The sequence below is a fragment of the Bos indicus genome, chromosome 12 (genome assembly GCF_029378745.1).
Source record: "Bos indicus isolate NIAB-ARS_2022 breed Sahiwal x Tharparkar chromosome 12, NIAB-ARS_B.indTharparkar_mat_pri_1.0, whole genome shotgun sequence".
NCBI lineage: Eukaryota > Metazoa > Chordata > Mammalia > Artiodactyla > Bovidae > Bos > Bos indicus.
In genome coordinates this window covers 74,388,221-74,400,941 of record NC_091771.1, presented here as the reverse complement: position 1 = coordinate 74,400,941, position 12,721 = coordinate 74,388,221, and the positions used below count along the sequence as shown (strand labels likewise).

Sequence of the window (12,721 nt, the reverse complement as noted above, 5' to 3'; positions counted from 1 at the left end):
AGCTTAGAAAGTAAAAACATCATCTTAAGAATGTGTTTTTCAGAGTTCTAGGGTATAGCTAGTATTTATTTACTTTTTAAATTCATTTGCACTGATTATGATTAAGGAAAGAGTTTATTTTAATTTACTTTTTAAACACTGTGAGCCTGGAAAAGAAGTAATGAGAGTCAAATGGGGAAGACAGATGAAGGGGTTGCTTTGTGTGGAGCATTGTGGGTTGATTATGTTGCATTTGATGTGTGAAGAGAGATCCAGGAGCAAGTGTCTAACAAGTGTCATCATCAGAGACCAACCTGGTTGGAAAAACAGAAAGGGGCCATTGCAAAACAAATAACAGAAGATTTTCTCCAAGTATCTTTATAATTTTACTTATTTATTTTTGGCTGTGCTGGGTCTCTGTTGCTGCTCGAGCTTTTCTCTAGTTGCTGCGTGTAGACTTCTCATTGTGGTGTCTTCTCTTGTTAGGATCTTGGGCTACAATGTTCAAGGGCTTCAGTAGCTGTGGACTGTAAGCTCAGGCCTGTAGTTGTGGTTGCCAGGTTCTAGAGCGCAGGCTCAATAGTTGTGGCTCATGGGCTTAGTTGCTTTGCAGCAGGTGGGATTCTACTGGACGAGGGATTGAACACATCTCTCCTGCATTGGCAGGCAGATTCTTTCCCACTGAGCCACCAGGGAAGCCCTCCAAGTATGTTTAGATTGAAGAATGTAAGCTTACTGATACTGGTTATACTCTCCATGGGCAACTGGTAAAACCCTTTGGTTACCCAGATAAGACATCCAGACTATAGCTTTGACAACTAAATTCTAGGAATAATCAGAGTCAGATTTTCTTTGAGTTGCCTTTTTCTTTTTGGGGGCCTGTGGCCACACACCATGTGGTATCTTATTTCCCTGACTGGGGATTGAACCCACGCTTTCTGCAGTTTAAGAACAGAATCTTAACCACTGGAATGCCAGGGAAATTCCCTGTTTTTTTAGTTCTCTTTGCTGGAGTTTGGAACACACAGTCCTGTGGTCATGAGCAGTCCTCAGTGCCCCTGCATATCTCAGCCCATTTACCCAAAGTTTACAGATGTTCCTGTTTGCACAGATGGATCAGTTTCAGTAGAGCTGATAATGTGGGAACATACAAATATTCTCACAGATTAGTTCTCACCTATGTCCTGATGTGTGTTGATTTATGTATGAGGACATGCAGAAATACAGGCACACCTATTGTATTGTGCTTCACAGATAATGCTTTAAAAAAAAACAAATTGGACATTTATGGCAACGCTGTGTCAGGCAAGGACATCGACACCACTTTTCCTACAGCATATGCTCACTTCATGTTTCTCTGTCACATTTTGATAATTCTTGCAGTATTTCAAACCATTTTATCATTATTATATTTATTATTCTGATCTGTGATGAGTGATTTTTACTACTACCCTATAAATGTTCAGATGATTAGCATTCTTTTAGCAGTAAAGTATTGAAAATAAAGGTATGTGCATTTTTATATATAATGCTATTGTACATCATTAGACTATAGTATAGTATAAACATAACTTTTATTTGTACATAGAAACAAAAAATTCATTTAACTTGCTTTATTTTATGATATTCACATTGTTGAAGTGGTCTGGAGCAAAATCCAAAATATCTTTGAGGCCTGCCTGTACACAGAACACGTAAGCTACATATATACACACTACAATCTGCCTGTATGCAGAGAATGGCCCATCTATATTCTATGAATTAGGGTTAATCATAAAGTACAAAATGTCCTGAGAAGCCTATATGCTGATCAAGAAGCAACAGTTAGAACTGGACGTGGAACAACAGACTGGTTCAAAATTGGAGAAGGGGTACTTCAAGGCTGTATATTGTCACCCTGATTATTTAACTTATATACACAGCACAACATGCGAAATGCTGGGCTGGATGAACCTCAAGCTGGAATCAAGATTGCCAAGAGAAATGTCAATAACCTCATATATGCAGATGACACCACCCTTATGGCAGAGAGTGAAGAGGAATTAAGGAGCTTCTTGATAAAGGTGAAAGAGGAGAGTGAAAAAGATGGCTTAAAACTCAACATGCAAAAAACGAAAATCATGGCATCTGGTTCTATCCTATCACTTTATGGCAAATAGATGGGGAAACAATGGAAACAGTGATAGACTTTATTTTCTTAGGCTCCAAAATCACTGTGGACGGTGATTGCATCCATGAAATTAAAAGATGCTTGCTTCTTGTAAGAAAAACTACAACAAACCTAGACAGCATATTAAAAAGCAGAGATATTACTTTGCTGACAAAGGTGCGTATAGTTAAAGCTATGGTTTTTCCAGTATTGATGTACAGATATAAGAGTTAGGTCATAAAGAAGTCTGGGCACTGAAGAATTGATGCTTTTGAACTGTGGTGGTGGAGAAGATTCTTAGAGTCCCTTGGACAGCAAGGGGCTCCAACCAGTCCATCCTAAAAGAAATCAGTCCTGAATATTCATTCGAAGAACTAATGCTCAAACTGAAGCTCCAGTACTTTGGCTACCTGATGTGAAGAGCTGCTTCATTCGAAAAGACCCTGATGCTGGGAGAGATTGAATCAGGAGGAGAAGGAGATGACAGAGGATGAGATGGTTGGATGGCATCCCCAATTCAGTGGACATAGTTTGAGAAAACTCCAAGAGATAGTGAAGGATAGGGAATCGTGGCATGCTGCAGTCCTTGGTGTCACAAAGAGTCGGACATGACTGAGTGACTGAACAACAATAAAATGTCTTATATTCATTGTATTATCTTTATAAGATAATAAAATTAGCTAAACCCACGTTTCTTATGTTTAATCTCTATAAAGATAAATTCTTTTTTGAAATGCCATGATTGATTTGACAGACTAGGATTTGAAACTTAAGACGTATTCAAATCAGAAAACATGAAAAGTTCCAAGCATTTTGATTATATTGCTCAGAAAGATTTAGTTGTTCTTTTTTTAAACACATGAGTTTTAAAACTACTGATTTATAAATGATACAAGCACATCATACACTCTCATCAGTTCCAGATTCTAAATAGAGATGTAAATCATCTCTTGGAAAGCTTCCTTCAGGGAATTCGCAGTTGGGCTTCCCTGGTGATTCAATGGTAGAGAATCTGCCTGCAAGGCAGGAAACCTGGGCTCCATCCCTGGGTCAGGAAGATCCCCTGGAGTAGGAAATGGCAACCCACTATAGTATTCTTGCCTGGAGAATTCCATGAGAGGAGCCTGGCGGGCTACAGTCCATGGGGTCGCAAAGAGTCAGACACAACTGAGTGACTAATACTTTCTTTTACTATAAAATTCATTGGTGAAAAAAGCCAGTTTCTGCATATATATTTGAATGTGGTTTTATTCCTTACCAGCATGTTACCTGCATTATATTGATTCTTTAATCTTACTGTTTATACATTTAATTTCTTTCTGCTTTTGTTTTTAATAAATAGACTGACACTTGACATGTATTTTTCCAAGGTTTAGTTGCAAGTATTAATGTATTAATACAAAGCCTTTTGAAATGCTCTGATAAAAGGTCCCATGTAAACAGCAAACACTGTTGTTGTTTATCTCATTATGTGCATTTTGTCTACTGGCCTCTGTCTTTCAAGACTGAGACCTGCATTTTGTATTTGAAGATGTTTCTTTTCAAGATGGAATATAATTAAGATATGTAATATCAGGAAGTGATTTCATTTTTCTACTAAAGAATAATTTCTCTTAAATAAATGACATATCCCTGAGAAAGTGAGTACTTTTTGTGTATAACACTTCTGATTTGACTAGTCGAGATCTCTGTAAAATTATCCATGTAAATCTCAAGGTCAAATTACCCAGGGAGTAAAAGCTGACTTCTTATGGACCACTTAGGAGACTGCTGGTTTTTCACTGCCAGCAGATTATTTTTTAAGTCATCTTCTTCCTTTATTTACGACTGTTAGTTACACACACATACCCCCCCCCACACACACACCACATACACATACATGTCTCTCCCTTTAACATACCACATAATGGATACTATGTGATAATTTCAGAAAACAAACAATTTTCTGCATATTAAGCATTTATTCAGGGAAATTTGAATAAAATTGCCTGACATTTTTAGAAGGCATGAAAGTGACTCTAGTTTATATTATATATTCTTGGGATGATGGTGGTCTCAATCAGGGGCATTTGTGAATTTCTGTCATTTTTGGTTGCCACAATTTCGGGGTTGCATCTGGTATCTAGTGGGTTCATGGTTACTGTTAAACATCCTACAATATACAGGACAGGCCCCCAACCCCTCAACAGTGAATTGTGAATTGCCTGGTCCAAAATATCAGTAGGGCCATGCTTGAGAAACTTACAGGCTACTCTTTATATATAATAGAATTTTTAAGATTCATCTTCAACAATCAGGGTTCTCCTGGGTTTTGTGCCTCCTGTTAATCCTTCATCCCCCTGGGTCTCTTTACAGTATGGCATCGTGGGAAGAACAGGAGCTGGAAAAAGTTCCCTCATTGCTGCCCTTTTTAGGTTGTCAGAACCTGAAGGTGACATTTGCATTGATGACATCTTGACAACGTATATTGGACTGCACGATTTAAGGAAGAAAATGTCAGTTGCACCTCAGGTAGGCACAGCAGAGCATTCTCACATGTTCTTTTTATAAGGCATTTAAGTTTAAGTGCTTTAATTTGATTTTTTTTCAAATTAAGTGAATGAGGTGATTATTTTTTTCCCAATAGAGCATATTTTTAGCAGAAGGTATTTTCAACAGACACTTTCATCAGATACCATGTTTCATTTTTTTGTTCATTTGTCAGTTTTGTGTGCGTGTGATTTAATAACTTACTGAGATAGATTTCTGGACTCAGACTTCCTCAGTTTCCATAGATTTATCTGCTGATAATCACATAATTCTGAGAAGGATAAACTGTTTGTTTAGTGCTGGAGAGTTTCCTGTAGGGAAACATAAATTTTATTAATAAGTGTCTTACAGATGTAATTTTACTGTAGGAAATAAGGATATCTTTTCAAAGGTGATTATCTCCTTGGAGAACTTTCTGTGAAATTGTGGGGCTTTGAAAAGTATAGGCTATATAGATGCTTTGGGGAGATTTTGATGATTTAGCTATTAATGAATAATTTTCACCTGGGAGGCAAGACAGACTAGTGAGGAAGAGCAGGGGACTCAGAATTCTGTTCCTATGAACCTCAGTTTTCTCTGTCTTACAAGGCAGCTAAGAGTATCAGCCTCTTAAACTGTGGTGAAGACAAAATAGGTCGGTGAGTGTGAAGTGCTTCATGTAGACCCATATGTCCCTGTTGTGATGGTGGAGTATTGAATTGGCCATCTCTTCCTGGGCTCTGATTCTTTTGTCTTCTTCTTCTGAAAGAAGTATAACTTTCAGGGAAAGTTTTGGAGACTGGACTATGTGCACAGTAGATACTCCTATCATTCCTTGTGGTTCATTCACTCAATATAATTCTGTGATATATACTGTGAAATTACTATCCTCCAGGTATATAGCCAAGGGCAACATATGCCCTGTGTCCTTATATATCATCTTGTCCTCTGCTTTGACAGATTTGTGATTTCTTTTTAAAAATTTGAGTTTTTACTTATATATTCGGTAATCACCTGCCCATCAAAGGAAACTCAGTAAAATACCCTCTTGAGATGAGGAACAGAGAAGAGATGAGAAAAAAAGAGCCAGGCAAATGTGCTTCCTGGAATGTGGGTGTAATGTGTCCTGAAATACCTGTTTATCAGGAAGTATGTACAACGTGGCACCCAAAGGAAGGCGAATGTGGACTTGGGCTACCTACCCATGGCCTTTAAAATACCTGAAATTACTCTAAGTAGTTTTGAAACCAAGATATTCTTTTCAGACTCTAGTGAATGCCACCTCACACCCCTTAAGATGTCTGCTATCAAAGAAAAGAGAGAGAAAAGAAGAAAATGACAAGTGTTGGCAAGGATATAGAGAAATTAGAATCCTTATTCATTGCTGATAGGAATGTAAAATAGAACAGCCACTATGGAAATCAACTTGTTGGTCACTCTGAAAAATTAAAGATAGAATTATCATATAACCTAGCAATTCTACTTTAGAGTATAAACCCAAAAGAATTGGAAGAAAGGTCTTGAAGAGATACTAGAACATACATGTTATATAGAGCATTATTCTCAACAGCAAAAAGATGGAGGCACCCAAGGGTCTATTGACATATGAATCAACAAACAAAATGTGGTACATATGCATACAGTTGAATATTATACAGCCTTAAAAAAGAAGAAAATTCTAACACATGCTATAGCACAGATAAACCTTGAGAAAACTGAGTTAAGTGAAATAAGCCAGTCACAAAGGGCAAATATTGTATGATTCTACTAACAGGAAGTACCTAGAGTAGTAAATTCATGGATACAGGACATAGAATGGTGGGTGCCAGGAGTGGCCAGGAGAGGGGAGTTGTTGTTTAATGGGTACAGAGTTTCAGTTCTTCAAGATGAAAGATCTGTCACTGGATGGTGGTGATGGCTGTACAACAATGTGAATGTATTAAATACCACTGAACTGTGCATTTAAAGTGGTTAATCTAGTAAATTTTATGTGTATTTTACCACAGTTTGAAAAAGTTTTTTCAAAGGTATCCCTTTCAAGAAAATGGGAAGACCTTTTTAGAACATTCAGTCCCGATATTTAAAGATTTCCTCTGGCTGTTAGATTTATGACTTGTTGTTACAGTAGAAAATAAATGAGCTTAGATTCCTTAGCTTTAGGTTTTGAGGGCCTAGAGGAGCTATCCCACGTTGAAGGTCAGGAAGGGCGGCGGTGAGGAGATACCCCTCGTCCAAGGTAAGGAGCAGCGGCTGCGCTTTGCTGGAGCAGCCGTGAAGAGATACCCCACGCCCAGGTAAGAGAAACCCAAGTAAGATGGTAGGTGTTGCAAGAGGGCATCAGAAGGCAAACACACTGAAACCATACTCACAGAAAACTAGTCAATCTAACCACACTAGGACCACAGCCTTGTCTAACTCAATGAATCTAAGCCATGCCCGTGGGGCAACCCAAAACGGGTGGGTCTTGATGGAGAGATCTGACAGAATGTGGTCCACTGGAGAAAGGAATGGCAAACCACTTCAGTATTCTTGCCTTAAGAACCCCATGAACAGTATGAAAAGGCAAAATGATAGGATACTAAAAGAGGAACTCCCCAGGTCGGTAGGGGCCCAATATGCTACTGGAGATCAGTGGAGAAATAACTCCAGAAAGAAGGAAGGGATGGAGTCAGAGCAAAAACAATACCCAGCTGTGGATGTGACTGGTGATAGAAGGAGCGTCCGATGCTGTAAAGAGCAATATTGCATAGGAACCTGGAATGTCAGGTCCATGAATCAAGGCAAATTGAAAGTGGTCAAAAAAGAGATGGCAAGAGTGAATGTAGACATTCTAGGAATCAGTGAACTAAAATGGACTTGAATGGGTGAATTTAACTCAGGTGACCATTATATCTACTACTACGGGCAGAAATCCCTCAGAAGAAATGGAGTAGCCATCATGGTCAACAAAAGATTCCAAAATGCAGTACTTGGATGCAATCTCAAAAACGACAGTATGATCTCTGTTCGTTTCCAAGACAAACCATTCAATATCACAGTAATCCAAGTCTATGCCCCAACCAGTAACGCTGAAGAAGCTGAAGTTGAACAGTTCTATGAAGACCTACAAGTGCTTTTAGAACTAACACCCAAAAAAGATGTCCTTTTCATTATAGGGGACTGGAATGCAAAAGTAGGAAGTCAAGAAACACCTGGAGTAACAGGCAAATTTGGCCTTGGAATACGGAATGAAGCAGGGCAAAGACTAATAGAGTTTTGCCAAGAAAATGCACTGGTCATAGCAAACACCCTCTTTCAACAACACAAGAGAAGACTCTACACATGGACATCACCAGATGGTCAACACCGAAATCAGACTGATTATATTCTTTTCAGCCAAAGATGGAAAACCTCTATACAGTCAACAAAAACAAGACCAGAAGCTGACTGTGGCTCAGACCATGAACTCCTTATTACCAAATTCAGACTTAAATTGAAGAAAGTAGGGAAAAGCACTAGACCATTCAGGTATGATCTAAATCAAATCCCTTATGATTATACAGTGGAAGTGAGAAATAGATTTAAAGGCCTAGATCTGATAGATAGAGTGCCTGATGAACTATGGAATGCCTTTCGTGACATTGTACAGGAGACAGGGATCAAGACCATTCCCATGGAAAAGAAATGCAAAAAAGCAAAATTGCTGTCTGGGGAGGCCTTACAAATAGCTGTGAGAAGAAGAGAAGCAAAAAGCAATGGAGAAAAGGAAAGATATAAGCATCTGAATGCAAAGTTCCAAAGAATAGCAAGAAGAGATAAGAAAGCCTTCCTCAGTGATCAATGCAAAGAAATAGAGGAAAACAGAATGTGAAAGACTAGAGATCTCTTCAAGAAAATTAGAGATACCAAGGGAACATTTCATGCAAACATGGGCTCGATAAAGGACAGAAATGGTATGGACCTAACAGAAGCAGAAGATATTAGGAAGAGGTGGCAAGAATACACAGAAGAACTGTACAAAAAAGATCTTCATGACCCAGATAATCACGATGGTGTGATCACTGACCTAGAGCCATACATCCTGGAATGTGAAGTCAAGTGGGCCTTAGAAAGCATCACTACAAACAAAGCTAGTGGAGGTGATGGCACTCCAATTGAGCTATTTCAAATCCTGAAAGATGATGCTGTGAAAGTGGTGCACTCAATATGCCAGCAAATTTGGAAAACTCAGCAGTGGAAAAGGTCAGTTTTCATTCCAATCCCAAAGAAAGGCCATGCCAAAGAATGCTCAAACTACCGCAAAATTGCAGTCATCTCACATGCTAGTAAAGTAATGCTCAAAATTCTCCAAGCCAGGCTTCAGCAATACATGAACCATGAACTTCCTGATGTTCAAGCTGGTTTTAGAAAAGGCAGAGGAACCAGAGATCAAATTGCCAACATCTGCTGGATCATGGATAAAGCAAGAGAGTTCCAGAAAAACATCTATTTCTGCTTTATTGACTATGCCAAAGCCTTTGACTGTGTTGATCACAATAAACTGTGGACAATTCTGAAAGAGATGGGAGTACCAGACCACCTGACCTGCCTCTTGAGAAATCTGTATGCAGGTCAGAAGCAACAGTTAGAACTGGAAATGGAAGAACAGACTGGTTCCAAATAGGAAAAGGAGTACGTCAAGGCTGTATATCATCATCCTGCTTATTTAACTTATATGCAGAGTACATCATGAGAAACTCTGGACTGGAAGAAAGACAAGCTGAACTCAAGATTGCCAGGAGAAATATCAATAACCTCAGATATGCAGATGACACCACCCTTATGGCAGAAAGTGAAGAGGAACTAAAAAGCCTCTTGATGAAAGTGAAAGAGGAGAGTGAAAAAGTTGGCTTAAAGCTCAACATTCAGAAAACGAAGATCATGGCATCTGGTCCCATCACTTCATGGGAAATAGATGGGGAAACAGTGTAAACAATGTCTGACTTTATTTTTTTGGGCTCCAAAGTCACTACAGATGGTGACTACAGCCATGAAATTAAAAGACACTTACTCCTTGGAAGGAAAGTTATGACCAACCTAGATAGCATATTCAAAAGCAGAGACATTACTTTGCCAACAAAGGTTCGTCTAGTCAAGGCTATGGTTTTTCCTGTGGTCATGTATGGCTGTGAGAGTTGGACTGTGAAGAAGGCTGAGCACTGCAGAATTGATGCTTTTGAACTGTGGTGTTGGAGAAGACTCTTGAGAGTCCCTTGGACTACAAGGAGATCCAACCAGTCCATTCTGAAGGAGATCAGTCCTGGGATTTCTTTGGAGGGAATGATGCTGAAGCTGAAACTCCAGTACTTTGGTCACCTCATGTAGAGAGTTGACTCATTGAAAAAGACTCTGATGCTGGTAGGGATTGGGGCAGGAGGAGAAGGGGACGAAAGAGGATGAGATGGCTGGATGGCATCACTGACTCGATGGACGTGAGTCTGAGTGAACTCCTGGAGTTGGTGATGGACAGGGAGGCCCGGTGTGTTGCAATTCATGGCGTCGCGAAGAGTCGGACACGACTGAGCGACTGAACTGATCTCTGAAATGGCCACGTGAGATTAGTTAGTAGAACTAAAGGGCATGTCTGTAAAGTCCTTTCATATCCTTGGAAAAAAGCTTTAGAAACATGCCCTGCATTATTTCAAAGCTTCTTAATAGAAAAAAGTTGTATGCTTGTGTACATAAAATAATTCTGTAAATAAATAATATGAGATGATTCTTGGCTCTGCAAATAATATTTGGTAGCACATCTGAGCAAAAACTAAGCATACCTTGACATCAGCATGTTTTGGTTCTGTTCTGTTGGTTTCCATCCTTCCTTTGAGCATGTTCTAGGTACACACTCCAGAGAGTTTACTTAGAAAATAGTGCTAAGCTTTGTGTCCATGTACATTCCACTTTATATGCATTTGTCTCCAAGGTGTAGTGTTGGTTGATTAAAGAGAGAGAATCTGGAGAGAACTTGCAATATGCAAAGGTTCCCAGGAAACCATTCAGGAGGCAGACAGGGCTGGAATGTTTAAGAGTGTAGGCCAGTGTCAACATGACTCACAGTTTTATTCCTGCTCTGCCTCATATGACTGTGTTGCCTTGATGACGTCACTTGGCTGCCAAGCTTCAGCATTCTCATCCTTAAACCAAGTCTGAGAATCATTGCCACACAGATTTGTTATGAAGATGTAATTGGATGAGATAATGTTTGTGTCCATGTCTGGTTCTTGGGAAAGCTCAATCATTAGGAACTGTAATTATTCATAAGGATCAGGGCACTGGCCTGTGGGTATTATTTCTGTTTAAGTAAAAAGACTAACACATTCTGGAGTGACTTTACTCTTTAATTTCTGCTTATGTATTCATGGTCCTTGGTGATTTTCTTTATATTTATGGTTACAATATAAACTAAGTTGTTTATATAAATATAAATAGTAAAGCAAATAAACAAAAAACAAACAAAAAATAAAATAGGAATTTTGGGGAAAAGTGTAACAGAGAAATGTATCTAACATTTTCCACCAAGAGCAAGAAGACAGACTAACATTTTGTGCTTTGATTTCTGGCACGCCTCCCACCATGTCTTTCCTGACCACTGCCTTGTACACACTGATACTTTCTTAATTTAACACCAAGACCTCTGGCCTTTTCTCAGCCCTCCACACTCCCTTGACTATTTTTTCCCCTCTCTTTAAGGACAGGGCCTATATTTCTCATTTCTGTTCCTTTAGTGCTTGTGACAGTCCCCGAGAAGTTACATGTGTATTCATAATCCCTTGTTTGTAGAATCATTAATACATTTTTAGCCCCTTATCCTATCATTTCTTGCTTAATTTTCACAGTTCTGGTGTTATCCTTACCTGACAGATTTAAAAACTGAGGAACTGGGAGCTTATCCCACTTACAGTAAGGTGCAGAGCCAGGTTTCAAATATTGTGTGTGTCTGATTATTTTTTTAAACTGAAGCATAGTTGATTCACAGGGTTTTAATTGTACAGCAAAGTGGCTCAGTTTTATATGTTTTACATATGTAAAATTTTATATAAATATATATTTATATATATATTATATGTGTGTATATATACACATATATATATTTTACAGATTCTTTTATCATAGGTTATTGCAAGATATTACACACAGTTCCCTGTTCTATACAATACATCCCTTTTATCTATTTTGTATATAGTCGTGTGTATCTATTACTACCAGGTTTCTAATTTATCCCTCCACATTGCTTACATCTTTTGTAGCCACTAGATTCTTTTCTTATTGCAAAATTCAGACTTAAATGAAGAAAGTAGGGAAAACCACTAGACCATTCAGATATGATATAAATGAAATCCCTTATGATTATACAGTGGAAGTAACAAATAGATTTGTGGCATTAGATCTGATAGAGTTCCTAAAGAACTATGTATGGATGGAGGTTTGTGACATTATACAGGAGGTGGTGATCACAACCATCCTCAGGAAAAAGAAATGTAAAAGGGTGAAATGGTTGTCTGAGGAGGCCTTCCAAATAGCTGAGAAAAGAAGAGAAGCTAAAGGCAAAGGAGAAAAGGAAAGATATACCCATCTGAATGCAGAGTTCCAAAAAATAGCAAGGAGAGATAAGAAAGCCTTCTTCAGTGATCAATGCAAAGAAATAGAGGAAAACAATAGAATGGGAGAGAGATCTCTTCAGGAGAAGGCAATGGCACCCCACTCCAGTACTCTTGCCTGGAGAATGGGAGCCTGGTAGGCTTAGTCCATGGGGTCGCTAAGAGTAGGACACGACTAAGCAACTTCACTTTCACTTTTCACTTTCCTGCATTGGAGAAGGAAATGGCAACCCACTCCAGTGTTCTTGCCTGGAGAATCCCAGGGACGGGGGATCCTGGTGGGCTGCCGTCTATGGGGTCACACAGAGTCGGACATGACTGAAGTGACTTAGCAGTAGCAGAGATCTCTTCAAGAAAATTAGAGATACCAAGGGAACATTTCATGCAAAGATGGGATCTATAAAGGATGGAAATGGTATGGACCTAAAAGAAGCAGAAGATATTAAGCAGAGGTGGCAAGAATACACAGAAG

General features: G+C 38.9%; 1 protein-coding gene across 4 annotated transcripts in view; it reads left to right on the top strand.

Annotated features, from left to right (window-relative positions):
* LOC139186122 (ATP-binding cassette sub-family C member 4-like) overlaps positions 1–12,721 on the top strand; it is a 162,523-nt gene that overhangs the window by 117,831 nt on the left and 31,971 nt on the right. For all 4 annotated transcript variants that reach the window (XM_070799914.1, XM_070799913.1, XM_070799916.1 and 1 more), the window contains 2 exons: positions 1,902–2,042; positions 4,484–4,639. In XM_070799914.1, the coding sequence (XP_070656015.1) occupies positions 1,902–2,042; positions 4,484–4,639 (297 nt within the window). The remainder of the gene's footprint in view (positions 1–1,901; positions 2,043–4,483; positions 4,640–12,721) is intronic.